The sequence below is a fragment of the Sinohyriopsis cumingii genome, chromosome 14 (genome assembly GCF_028554795.1).
Source record: "Sinohyriopsis cumingii isolate HCF-2022 chromosome 14, ASM2855479v2, whole genome shotgun sequence".
NCBI lineage: Eukaryota > Metazoa > Mollusca > Bivalvia > Unionida > Unionidae > Sinohyriopsis > Sinohyriopsis cumingii.
The window spans coordinates 100,658,529-100,673,573 of NC_142974.1; the positions used below are offsets into that span (position 1 = coordinate 100,658,529).

Here is a 15,045-nt window from a genome sequence, read left to right on the forward strand (position 1 = left end):
AATGATATGCATATAATATGACACTGTCTAAAGTGTAATGTAATATTAGGTGCATATAACATGATGACACTGTCTAAAAGTGTAATGTAATATTAGGTGCATATAACATAATGACACACTGTATAAAAGTATAATGTAATATCAGGTGCATATAACATGATGCCACACTGTATAAAAGTGTAATGTAATATTAGGTGCATATAACATAATGACACACTGTATAAAAGTGTAATGTAATATTAGGTGCATATAACATGATGACACTGTCTAAAAGTGTAATGTAATATTAGGTGCATATAACATAATGACACACTGTCTAAAAGTGTAATGTAATATTAGGTGCATATAACATGATGACACTGTCTAAAAGTGTAATGTAATATTAGGTGCATATAACATGATGACACTGTCTAAAAGTGTAATGCAATATTAGGTGCATATAACATGATGACACTGTCTAAAAGTGTAATGTAATATTAGGTGCATATAACATGATGACACTGTCTAAACGTGTAATGTAATATTAGGTGCATATAACATGATGACACTGTCTAAACATGTAATGTAATATTAGGTGCATATAACATGATGACACTGTCTAAACGTGTAATGTAATATTAGGTGCATATAACATGATGACACTGTCTAAACGTGTAATGTAATATTAGGTGCATATAACACGATGACACTGTATAAAAGTGTAATGTAATATTAGGTGCATATAACATGATGACACTATATAAAATTGTAATGTAATATTAGGTGCATATAACATAATGACACACTGTCTAAAAGTGTAATGTAATATTAGGTGCATATAACATGATGACACTATATAAAATTGTAATGTAATATTAGGTGCATATAACATAATGACACACTGTCTAAAAGTGTAATGTAATATTAGGTGCATATAACATGATGACACTGTCTAAAAGTGTAATGTAATATTAGGTGCATATAACATGATGACACTGTCTAAACGTGTAATGTAATATTAGGTGCATATAACATGATGACACTGTCTAAACGTGTAATGTAATATTAGGTGCATATAACATGATGACACTGTCTAAACGTGTAATGTAATATTAGGTGCATATAACATGATGACACTGTCTAAAAGTATAATGTAATATTAGGTTCATATAACATGATGACACTATATAAAATTGTAATGTAATATTAGGTGCATATAACATGATGACACACTGTGTTGAACTGTAGTCTAATATTATGTACACATGATATGATTACATAATATTTATATTTTGATAAAAAATGGGATGATCTCCTATTTAACAAATACTACCATGATCGTTACACTTTATATTGATGTTTCATTTCTAAATTTGCCATGAAGTATCCAGAAAGTTCTCAAATTTAAAATTACAATAAAAGGATGGATGAGCTGAAATCAGCGTTTCAACAGCATTGTTCATGACAAGTTGTATTCATACTCTGCCATCATACCATGCACACTGTACTTACACTTTGCACCTGTTGCTGCCATCACACACACACACAGACATGTACACTTTGCTTATACTTTGTACCTATTGTTGCCATCACATCACACACACACACTGTATGTATACTTTGTGCCTGGTGCTGCAATCATATCACACACTGTACTTATACTTTGTACCTAATGCTGCCAACATATCACACAGTGCACTTATACTTTTTACGTAATGCTGCCATCATCACACACTGTACTTATACTTTGTACCTAATGCTGCCATCATATCACACACTGCACTGATACTTTTTACGTAATGCTGCCATCATCACACACCGTACTTATACTTTATACCTAATGCTGCCATTATATCACACACTGTACTTACACTTTTTACCTAATGCTGCCATCATATCACACACTGTACTTACACTTTTTACCTAATGTTGCCATCATATCACACACTGCACTTATACTTTATACATGTTGCTGCCATCACATCACACACACACACACACACTGTACTTAAACTCTGTCTCTGCCATCATATCATTCACACTGTACTTATCAGACATGATTTTGGTGTTCATAAAAATACTGAAAAAAATAGAAATGGGGCTTTGGGGGTCCTCTCCCAATGGGGTCTTGAAGGGGCAGCACCCCTGATCCAGGGGTCCAGGGAGCCGAATTACAATCATAAAAAAACTGCTCCCGGTGGACCTTCTTATCATAATAGATAACAAAATAATCATTTGAAAAATTAACAAATTTACTTGAAGATTTTCTCAATATTCATTGTTAAATCAAATTGTTCTCTGATAATATTAGTGCTCAAGTTATTTCATGTGAATGTTAGTTTTTACACAGTAATTCAGACACAATAATGTTTCAATTTTTTCAGCAAATATAATATTACACTTTTCCTCAATTCATAAAAACACCAAACTACTCAACTATATACAAGTAAGCACAAAAATTCACCTATTCACTTGACTCTTCCCCCCACTGGACACAAGATAATGATATGCCAGTATTGCTCTTTGTGCAGCCTTGACGAATATTTCCTTTTTATCATAACTGATGTTTTTGGCTCAGTGTTCAATATTTTCTTTTTTTTCTCAATAAGGCCATTTCCCCTTTTAAACACCTCCTTGTGTTGGCTGTACTTTGTGCTTCTGATATTCATTTTCTCGGTATGCAGCTTCTTTTGGAAGTGCTGGCTGCTCTAGTACTAATTTTATTACACCCCACTACTACCAAGTTGAGGCTACGGCATCATAACTAGCTGCTGCTTCAACTATATCAACCTCAATTTAACATAATTCAAATCTTTCTTGCCAAGAAGACAAAATGCCAGTCATCTGGCATTCAGTTTTCTTATAGGCTGACTAACAACATTTCCGTTGAATATCTGCTTGAGCCATTCCCATTTCCACAAATCTTTCAAACCTTTATCCAAACTTTTGACATCCTGTTCTATCTCAGAACTCGAGAGGCAATGTTTTGCAAGCATGCTTCTTTCTTTCCATTACCATCAGTTTGTTAACATTGCACTAAGATTCATTCAATGAGTAAAAACTTTCAACCAGTCAGAATACTCTTTACAATGATCATACATTAAATCATAAATGGAACGGATACTTTAAAAGGGATCTTGCAGAATGGGACCAGACGGTTAATTTTTTTAAACTGGATCAGAGATGATATATACAATGGACAACACTGAGAATGCGATTTTGAACTGAACTTGTACCCTGTAGCTGTTGCTGCTATCATATCACACACATTGTACTTGTACTTTGTACCTGTTTCTGCCACCATACATCACAAACGCTGTACTTGTACTTTGTGCCTGTGTCTGCCATCATATATAACACACACTGTGCTTGTACCTGTTGCTGCCATCATACCACACAAAGACACACACACACATGATACTGTAATTTGTACCTGTTACTCATGATCCATGGTTTTCATTTGTAGCTAACAGGCTTCATAGATGGAGATCAACTGTCGCCTTTGCTTCTCCAAGTCTTGGGTGTATAACCGCCCACCAAGTATAGTTTCAATATCATGAAGCACAGCATCAAATTTGCTCCAGTAATCCTCTAAACCTTGTTGGCTAATCTTTCCATCCATGGAATGGCCAATAATATGGTTCCTATATGAACGAATTCGCTCCACACTAGCTCCTAGAGATCTGTCCCTCAGTGGTTGATCTTGTGGATCATTTCCCCAGCCTGTTCTTGGAACAGGAACTGTGCTGACATTTCTGATCAGTGTATACAGCAAGGAAATATCGAACTGGTCCACAGTTCCAGTTTTCTGAGGACCTGGGAAAACTAGCTGACATTGATGAGGGTTAAGAAGGGGTCTTCCATGTTTGCTTGTCAGCTTGCTTTTATTTGCTAGGATTGCTTGGTAGATATCTGTACATGTCCCAGGAAAGTTGGTAAGGAGAATTTCTCTCAGAGCATTTCCACAAACAGTTACAAGAGCAACACAGAGACGAGCATGGTTCATGTGCTCAGGTGCTATGGGTGCATCAGGATCATGGCCCTCAAGAAAAACGAAGGTCAATATTATTACAACATACATGTCATCAACAGCTAAATATACAATAAATGACAATCCTGATAACCATGACACCATTGTACTAAGTAGAGGACGAGACTGTTTTTAAATTTTATCAAGATAGAAAAAAAGAATGAAATTTCCCCTTGACTATATATAGAGAATTCCTGACTCTAAAAAGTGTGTGCAAAGCAGATAAGGACTGCCGATTTCCAACAGCACTATATAAGTAGCATCAGGATGGAGTTTTTATTAGACTTTCTGTAGTATGTTCCAAGGAAAGAAATTCATATTACGTTGAAAGAACAGAATACAAACTACTTTAAATTTCCTTCTTATAGGAATGTTTTTTTCTCCAAAAGACAAACAACTCAAAACCTTTACTTTTATAAATAGATTCTAACTAGTGGTACTGTAATATTTAATTTTCCAAGATGTTTTCTCTCCTTTCTTTGCAAGATTTACACAAAAACTAACTTTAACCTTATTCACCTATCTTTTACTATAAGGATAATCAGTTTTAGTAGTTAAGATAAAGACCACAGAGTACATTTCTGATTACAAATTTTTCAAAATTGTAAATTCAAACTTTTCACAGTTTGACTACCAACATTTCACAAACTAAATAAAAAATAAGAAAGGTAGTCTGGTACTCTCATCATAAAATTTAGTCACTCATAATGTACACCACCATAAAGAAGACGTCATTTCATACATTTCACACATGTAATATTTAAGTACCTTATTTATTTTGAGTGGCAAATATTATGCAAAGTTTGTATATTGCTTTGTGCCTGGTACACTTTAACAAAATATCAACTTCAACAGGTCTGGTCTATTTCAGAGTGAATGCGATTTGATTGTGATTGCTTCACTGATTGGTTATTTCATTGACAGTGCCTTTTCAAACATCAGTGTCAATCAATATAACCTGGCAGATATGCATATCAGAACAATGTAAGTCTTTTTTTCTAGCTACTGAATTCATTTTGGTGTATGCACTCTTGTTCAACTTGTGTCATGATCATTAATGTATCATTAATTTATTAATGTATATATTTCTCTCTTTCTCTCTCTCTCTTACCATTTTGCCTAAATCATAATGTTTACATATATAGATATTATTATGAAACGATGTTAATTTACTGCTGCTATATACGTACATTTCATATTGATAGCAGGAGAGGGGCGTATTCTAAGTTGTGAAAACTTGTAGCCTAACTCCATTTGTTAACATTTATTGCATTAAAATAAGTTGAAATTATAAACATAATAGATCCAATTAGTCACAAAAAATTACATTTAAAATGAGGTGGAAGCAGCATTTCCATAAAATGCCAGCAAACTGCAACATATATAATGCTAAATTCCAAATAACCCTTTAATATTCACTATGTTCATCTGTAGGAGCTATTATTTACCAATTTATTCAATAAAGTTCTATAAAATCTGATGGTAAACCAATAAAAAGTAAACCTGTACACTCAAAGCTAAAAGAAATTCCAGTTTAATTTTAAACAAAAAGGTTTCAAATACTCCATTGTAAAAAAAAACATGAACAATTGTATTCATCTGTGTTTTTATGGAACATCCCTCCAACTGCCCATTTGTAATAAAAAAATAAAAGTTTAACAGAACCCAGTAAGTAGCATTTATCATTTCTTAACTTAAATTATTCTAAATAGTCATTACCTAATGGTTTTATTCTTTCAGTGTTGTAACTTAGCAAATTAATAGTTAATAGTCACATAAAATATAATCTTCGAAGTAAAAATAATCATAATATGCATTGCTGCTGGAGCAGAACTGAAATGCCATTAAATTGAGACAATGCAGTGAACGTCTTTCCATGCACAAAGTCTGTCTTGATCTTAACATTAAATGAGTTTTATTCTAATGTTCATGTTAATGATTCCATTCCATATAGTTGTACTTACAGGCAAAAGCAATTGTGGCTATTGGCTAAAATATAATTTCTATATGACCAACTGCAATTTCCGTTTTTAGATAAATATTGTCCAAAATTGTCAGTTACAGTACATGCTATAATTTGATTTATCGTGCTCAGTTATGAACAAGAAAGTCTACAGTCAGCTACAACATCAAATATGGATCCCATAGTGCAAGTGATGATGTGAAAACCTTTAAATTGGTTAGACTGATTATTAATTGATTTCCAATGCTTCAAAAGTGGAAAAGTTTAACAATTAACCAGTCTCAAACATGGCACGAGCCTACTGGGACCTTGTTGTTATTAAATGAAACAGTATAATCAATGTTTGTTCATTTAATTTAAAAATATCTCAATACAATCAACCTGTCTTAAGCAGCCACCCTTAGGGAAAAGACCAAACTGGCCTCTTATTACAGGATAACACTGAATGGAGGTTTGACTATAAAACTTGGTTTCTAAACAAATAATGATCAATTATAATTTTTGTTGTTGTTGTTGTTGCTTTTTATTTATATTTCTAGAGTTTCTGGACCCTCTGCAAATTTATATTTTGGACAATTGGCATGATTTCCGATTCCTATGTAATTTCCTATTAAGAAATTTTAATTGTGAAGGACAAGGTTTTATTAAAAGACTTATTTAAACATTCCCTTTCAATGTTTTTCATTTAGTGCATATTTACCTTTATATATATATATATATATATATATATATATATATATATATATATATATATATATAAATATATATATATATATATATATATATATATATATATATATATATATATATATATATATATATATATATATATATATATATATATATATATATATATATTAGGATTAAATAATCATAGCTTTGTATTTATTGATGTGTTAATTTTACCTAACCCCTCAAAAAGTAAATAAAGTTCGAATAACCAAAATATTACCTCAAGGCAAGCAACTCTTTTTGGATGGAAAGACAACTGATGCTGGGCCATATAATAAGCTCACTTTTAACAAAATGAGTAATACTACTGTGAATATTTGTCTGACCTTTTTAGAATCATAACAAGTCAAAAATACACCATTTACAGAAAAGTATTTTTCAACAGCTGCCATTTTGAGTTCGATTTTGAAGTACCATTTTTGGAGAACAAAAAACTACATTAAAACTACAGGAAGTGAGGCAAATTACCATAATGTCTCTAGCTGCTATTTACGATGTAGCTGTATTCTTCTCTATCACCACTGTTTAAGTATGGATGATCAGAATTATGACTATGAAGGCTTCAGTAAGTCATACACAGGCTACAATATCAAGTTAGACAATACTAATTTTGGATGATGTATCAAATTTGGATGATATAGTAAGACAGATGTAGGTAACCAGTATAGTAGAGATCAAGAAAGGTCAGCTATGGTTGGTTACACAGCCTCAATGACTTGATGGTGAATGGGTGCTTGCACGATTTTCAAGTATATATACAAATTCTGTGAAAAATAAGTATAGTACAGCAAGATCAGCCTTTACTCTTAAACCTATCCATACAAATGTACAAAAAGGCAAAATGGTCCAAATGCATTCTGAACTAAAATAAACTACACTGTTCGAAATTGTACTGGAAGGCCTGTTTGTACAGAATCATTTAGGTAGCAGGCGTTCAATTTGCAGCACACTGGACTCAGTGGTTTTGGCACATGTATATTCAAAGTCAACACAGTAACAGATCCTACGAGGTAACAGGTCAAAGAAAATCATGCCTACAGAAAATATCCCTTTGAAAGGCTACAATGTAATAAATGCTATGAGGTAAATGGTCAAGGAAAATCATGCCCACAGTGTTCATTAAAGAAAATCACTCCTAAAGCTACAGCATACCTTCAGGGAAATCATTCCTACATCAAAAGTGTACCTTAAAGAAAATCACTTTAACGTAGCTTTAACAATGTTTCAGTCATATTGCTATGATGTCTGCAATGTGGCAGTTTATAGTGATGTTTAGCATTAGGCCATTAGGCCGCAGACATGTAGCATGATGTCCCACCCAGTCACATTATCCTGACAACAGGCCGACCAGTCCTACCAGTAAGCTCTTAATGCTGAACACCAAGCAAGGCATCTGTTAGTACCACTTTTGTAAGTCTCTGGTATGACTCGGCTGGGGACCGAACCCACGACCTCACGCAGAGTCGGATTCTCTAACCACTAGGCCGCCGGAGCGGTCAGCTGTGCTGTACTCTGTGTATTGCCACATATCAACATCATATGTCCCAGCACAACATCATGTAATGTAGTAAATATATCATTGCCATATTACCTGGAAACCGTTCTCCTACAGGGTAAACTGTTGGGGCACAATGACCTCATTTATGGCCCATGCACTTCTAAACTAGACAAAATTACAAGAGAACAAAACCTTACGAGATGGCAATAGAACAATATTATTTCCCCTCTATTAAGAAATGCAGAAAATAACTCACTTCATCTGCAAGCCACATATGAAATGGCGGGCACACACGCAACTCATACTGTAAGTTCTGGCCCAAGTAAGAGGTAATCTTGGAGAGATTCAGTGTAATGAACCGTCTAACTCTGCTGCACAGCTTTGCATCAGGCGTTGTGACTTCACCAACCACCATCCTTGTTATTCTTGCAAACACAACATGGTTCTTGAAGTACAAGGTCAATCTATGCAACAGGTCAATGTTGAAAACACAACAGCCACAGAAGATGAGATTTTCTGATGTGTCCTTCTTTTTGGCAACTGGCCAGTGCGCAACACAAGCAGCAAGAAGCCTATGGAAGATGGGAGGTGGCAAATACTTTCCTGTAAATGCACACTGCAGAAGTGGTGTGCTCACCATCTGGGGATCTTGTTCAGGGGAGATAACTTCTCTCGGAGATTCCTGACGAAGCATGCAAGGAGTAAGGAAGTAGTTCTCCTCCTGAAAGTATTAAAATATTATATATATGTATCTGTATATATGTATACACAGACAGAAAAAAGACATTTCCTGTCAGAATGCTTAGCATCAAGTTAAAAAATTCTATTTAGCAGAGAAACCATGAAAAACTGTGTCATGGCAGACATATCTGATAATGAATCAGCATCATTTGTACATCTGCACATAGCTCTTTATGCAAGGATGTTTCCTGTCAAGTGTTGTCAAATGCTGTTGTTTATGAGAAAAAATCACTGAAGATTTGTATCTTATTAGAAACACTGTCATATTTGATTTAGCATCATTTGTATGTTGATTATATATTTTTTGGACAATAGTAATTCATTTCAAATGAGTTTATTCACCACATGAGTATTTAGAAAAGGTTCATTGGCTTCTATGGAACGTTTCTATTTTTAGTTATTGCAGATCTAAAATATTTTTTGTGCATTCTCAATGTACTTTAAACAATGTAGCCCTAGACATCTACATCATGACCCATGGAAAGAAGGTCAGAGACACTTCTATGAATTTTATGATTTAACTTTATTCAAAGAAATTGTACAAAAGTATGCACGAACTTGACGAGGTGTTATTTTGGGTTCTCTTGGACAGGAAAAATGTATCATATTGTTAGAAAGGGAGAGAAATCCTCTAAGATACATACAGATAGATTCCAAATTGGCTATTTAAAATAAAAAAGAATAGAAATTTGGACTGTGACTTACATACATAGTCCTTAAGCAGTAATGATGGCACACACTGTTACAACAGCATGTTTCTGAGGTTAAATAAACACCACTTTGAGCCAGCTAGATTCTGACATAATAGGGTCTACGGAACATACGTCTTGAGATACCAAACATTTATGTGGGGTAGGAGTGTGGCTATTGAAATTTTCTTTTCGACTGGGTTAGTTTTTCTTCATACCTAGATAACAATTTGCATGCTTTCCAAAAAGAATCCTAATCTCTTTTCTAAAATACAATGTCCTGTCAATAAGAGAGAATTGATTTTAGTGGCTTTTCTACAGAAACCAGAGTAGTACCATTGTCAACATTACTGTAAAATATCGATAAGAATTAGCATTAATATGTAAATTTCAGGTTGGGAATGTGTCGTTTTATTGCATTGAGAAACCTGAAATAGAGTGTCATTTTAACAGCCCCAATTATGACCCAGCAATTAACAGCTGTAAAATTTTATGTAACCAATACTAATCCCTCTGTACCATTCAGTGAAAGTTAATTTGTAATCCAATTGTTTCAAATTTATTTTCCAACTAATGAGAAATACCTCATACCATCAAGTATAGATTGCTTGTTTGAATGTGTTCATTTTGTAATCACCCCCTATCTCTTTAGTGTTAAATATCTGGTTTATTTTATTTATGTATTTACAGGAAAGACTTGTATATAAATAATCTCCTGTACAATGAATCAATGTTGCCATTAAAATATGGATTTGCTAATTTTTCTTACTGAAATAAATATGTGAAGCGCCTTGTGCAGGGATACACCATAGTAGGTGAACCCTCTCCAGTTGCAATTTCTAACTGTTGGGGAAGGAGGTGGGGGCTAGACCACCAATCCGACTCTGCTTTGAAAACAAAAATTAAATGAGAAAGAATGTGTGAACGTTTTCTATGCTATTAAAAGAGAATTGTGAATTATATTTTTAACAGTTCACTAAAAATCTCTTCAGCAGGTTCTGTTTACGGAGATTGGACTAGTGTTGAAATAAGAACAATAATTTATATCATTTAAAAATAACAAAAACATTTTCTTAGGTTTTAATCTGCATGTTAAAACCGTGACCAAAATTCAGATTTAAGAGACTTGTTTAGTTTTTACTTGGGTAAAATGTACATTTAGAATGCATTTTAAGTAAGAACAAAACAAAAATAATTGAAATAAATTATTTTCATATATTTGGATTTTATGTGTTTTCTATGGCACAGCATCACAAAAGAGGTTATGTAACATAAAGGCAACTTGAGCAAAATGCATTGCCTAAGGGCACACCATGGTAGTAGAGTCTAGCTAATCTAACGGCAGGATTCGATCCTGCAAGTTGGTTGCAAGTTCTGAATATTAACCACTGCACCGTGGCAGGTGGCGTATTTTTGTCATCTCTGAAGACATGCTATTATGGAAGATTTTGTCTAGTGTGGGTTTTGGACAACTTGCCCCTCCCCCCCAACCGGCCTCGCATTGAAATGAACCTTTAATATTTTTATGAATAGTAAATTGTTAAATAAACGTCGGGTTATAAGCAAGAAGTTGACAATCTTTTGTACTAAAATCAGTAACACTAATATGCAATTTAGTCAAACACAATCAATTGCATGCATGCACCAGACCTTTAACATGTTTAGTATAACTTTCATTATGCCCCCAGATCGTATACTGTCAAATAAATACAGGTCACTTTTCCTACACGAAACATCCACACATTATAGCTGACGTTCCAGTGGTAGACAAATTATGTGTATAGTTTTCCTGTAACAAAGAAAGAAGACAGAATTATCTTAGCGTGTTTGGCATTGTGTGGAATAGTTTTGTAGATAATATATAACATGACCATACCAAGGAAGGATGACAGTTATCTTAGCATGTTTGATACTGTGTGGAACAGGTTGTAGATAACATAAAATATGGCTACACCAAGGAAGGATGGCAGAGTTATCGTGTTTGGCATTGTGTGGAATAGGTTGTAGACGTTCACATGAGATGTGATCAGACCAGTGTCGACAAAAAACCAGGTACATCTTAACACAATACTGATGCAAGCAAGTAGGAATATTTTAAACTGATAATACAAGTGCTTGAAGGCTTGGGAAAACATATTTAGGCAAGGAAAATCACAGTTCATCTTAAAAGCATAGTTATCATGATCGATTTAAGCATGCTGAAGAAGGACTAGAATGATACATTAATCTCATATTCTTCTGTCTCCTGAATGCCCTCTGTTGACAAGTATCAAATCAAAAGGTGTGTCATGTGATCCATTTGGTGTAAACAATGCAGGAAATATTTAAATTGCACAATGATAATGGTTTAGTAGCACTATAATGCTGTTTGAATTAGCACTGATAATTTACTTTGATAATCAAAGAAGGGATGCTGCAATAATATAAGTTCTTCTGAAATTCACTTTCACCAGTTTGACCACTCTATGCTGAACGTGTAAAGTTTTGACACTACTGTCTAAATGCACTTTGCAAGAGGTAACTGTTCATGTGTTTGGTTCACGTGTAGAATGATAAGATTATCCAAACCAATCTGAATCTAATCAAAATATATCCACTCTTAAGACATTAACCCCTAGCGACGACTTAACGGGGCAGGAGGTAGAAGTCTACTTCCGAGCTCTGTAGCGTCATGGTCATGCATGATACACTAAAGTGGGTGGTATTATAGAAAGGTAGACAGCTGTAGCTCTACAAAGATACCAAATAATCTGGAATATCTAGTTGCACTACAAAATACAGATAAAAAAATCTCATTTTTTGGACCCGACTTTTTTTAACCCAAAATTTGCCCGTGGTCGGAACCCGATTTTTTGTTTGGATTTTAGACTTTTTGGTCTCAGAGCTAAGGCAAACCAGTATGAACTGCAAACAGACAGATGAGCCTTTGCAAAAAGTAGGATAAGATGGGCATTTGGAATAAAGAGTAGTCTCCATACAAAAATAATGGCTCCGTTTAGCAAAAAAAAGAAGAAAAGAAAACAAAAGAGAAAAGAACTCCAACTTTTACCCTTCTGCTCATGCGTGAGTCAAATAGCCAAAGAAAAACGATGTTTCTAACACAACTAGGCAGTATGTTATTGTAAGATGACCGGGGATTTTGTGTTTTCGAGTCTATTCAGAAATAGCTTTCAAAATGTGTTTCCTACTCGATTTTTAGGCGAAAATGTCAAACGGCTCCAGGGGTTAATGTGTTAAGCCAAAGTGTTAATGTCATGGTCTTAAGAAAGTATGGATTACAGAGAGTATTTTAAGTTGGAGATTATACACATGTGCCAACTGGTTTAGTAATGTCAGAGGCATCGGCACCCCTTTGGTGTTGGGCACTCAGACGAAAACTTTGTGTTAGTTATTGACCTTAATAGGTATTTCGTTTTGACTCCAACAGCTGGTTGCATTGGCCATGAATGTAAGTACACATATCTATTATGTCTTTTTCTCAAGACCAACACATTTTTGACTCATGAAAGCAAAGGCAATTATAAAAATATATCTTAATAAATTTGTTTCCATGCTAAGAAGTTTAATTTTATAAACAAATTGTTCAAGCCATTTCTTCACATAACTGCAGTTGTCTTAATTAAATGTGTCTTTTAATATTTAACGATTAAGTCTTTCACAATGGGTAAGATCTGCACACAAAAAACAAAATGAGAACAAAACTGTAACATTCATATCAACTGACCTTCTCGTCAATCTCACTGAATACCCTTGGCTTGGCAATGATGTTTAATTGTTGCATTAAGAGCAACATGTGATCTCTGTAGGCATGTAGTGCTGGATACTTCTTTGTCCAGACAGCATCTGCAAACAAAAATCTGATTTTTGGATCCATTCTAGTAGTTCAAAAAAACAGACATATTAGGGCATACTTTTGAAAACATATTCATTTGGAAGTATCAATGACAGATTTGTTCTCATGGATTTGGAATTGGAAATGTTGCATTTAATTTCATTGGTGATATAATTTATGTTGAACAACCTTTAAAAAACTGACACAACCAAAACAAAAATGAAATTAAAGTCATGTATGTTCATATAAACAATATAATCACCTTTCCATCACTGAGTTATATAAGCAGTTCCAAATATCTTTAAACATCTTGACTTTCCACTAATGGTAACCTATAAATTTTATGTAGTTCCAGCCTGAGACTGGGGATATTTTATGTCAGACTATAGCACAATGAACAAATTCATGTAAGTGTGTCAAAGCATGCAAGCAGAATGGAGGTTCCCACATGGCATTGTGATCTAAGGCAAATGCCTTTTCACCTCAATCAATGTGTGCGAGAAGGCAGGAGGCCTGAATGAAGGAGGAAGTCCAATCTCAGTTTGTTCTGTGTCAAACCCATTCAAGTCCACTAAAAATGACTATCTCCATCATGCTCTCACTCCTGAGAGGTAAGTCTTTGATACTACTTGTCTCCCTGCTGTGGTGGAGACCTTGGGATAGGGAAAGCCTCATCCCATAACTCTTTGCATAAAGGGAAAAGACTGTCCCTAGTGTCAGTGTCAGGTTATAAGTACGGAACAATAGCCAGAGTGCAACATGTATATGACAGACCCTGAGGCTAATTATTCGCTTCATATATATTGCGAGTGTGCGCCGACATCAAAAAGATGGGAGGAAGCCAGTTGTATATAACATGGCCATATATGAACTTTTTACTGGCGCCTTATTTGGTGGCAGGCAATTCACAGGTAAGTGGCATATATTACCAGTGTTGGCTCAAAGGAAATCAAGTGGGGGTCGTAAATCCACCCTTGACAGACTGCCGGGGATGGGGCAATGTCTGCTAATTATGTAGACTACGGGTGAATCGACATCCACTCGGAACTGAGCAAGGCATGGCCACCAATGGAATCGCAAGTTAAATCTAGTGTCTTGAAACTAAACGTCAGTAGTCGCTAAACCATCTTGCGGGAATTACACAAGGAAGTTCTAAGCTACTCCGACGTCATTCGAAATTGGCGGGAAACATTGTTATTCTGGGAATTACAAAGGAGCTTCGGAAAAGACAGTGACTTATTTGCTCGATTGTCGCAATCTATTACGGCAAGAAAGCTTTTAGAGACCAGATGAACTGTAGGAGACATAGAAGGGAAATACCCTTGTACAGTTGGTCCCGAGTCTCTGGGGGACAAGAAAAGGAGAGAACAAAAGTAGAGGAAGTGAAGGGTGAAGGACGTGGTTGTTGGACTGAAGGTGTACTGGATACCAGTCAAGAAACACTACAGATCAAGAGATGAGTAGAAACACAGGACAGGATGAAAATCTATCACACTAAGTCAGATGATGAAATAGGCCGTCACTTGGTCGAGTGAAAGACGAGTGATATGGTTTTGAATATTGAATTTCATTTGAGGAAGG

General features: G+C 34.8%; 1 protein-coding gene across 1 annotated transcript in view; it reads right to left on the bottom strand.

The window, feature by feature from the left end:
• The window catches only part of LOC149784490 (uncharacterized), a 200,423-nt gene that overhangs the window by 12,718 nt on the left and 172,660 nt on the right, over positions 1-15,045 (bottom strand). Inside the window, exons 10-12 of the mRNA XM_089932578.1 lie at positions 13,357-13,475; positions 8,459-8,923; positions 3,413-4,021 (exon numbers count right to left, since the gene is read on the bottom strand). Coding sequence (XP_089788704.1) covers positions 3,446-4,021; positions 8,459-8,923; positions 13,357-13,475 — 1,160 coding nt within the window. The 3' untranslated portion in view covers positions 3,413-3,445. The remainder of the gene's footprint in view (positions 1-3,412; positions 4,022-8,458; positions 8,924-13,356; positions 13,476-15,045) is intronic.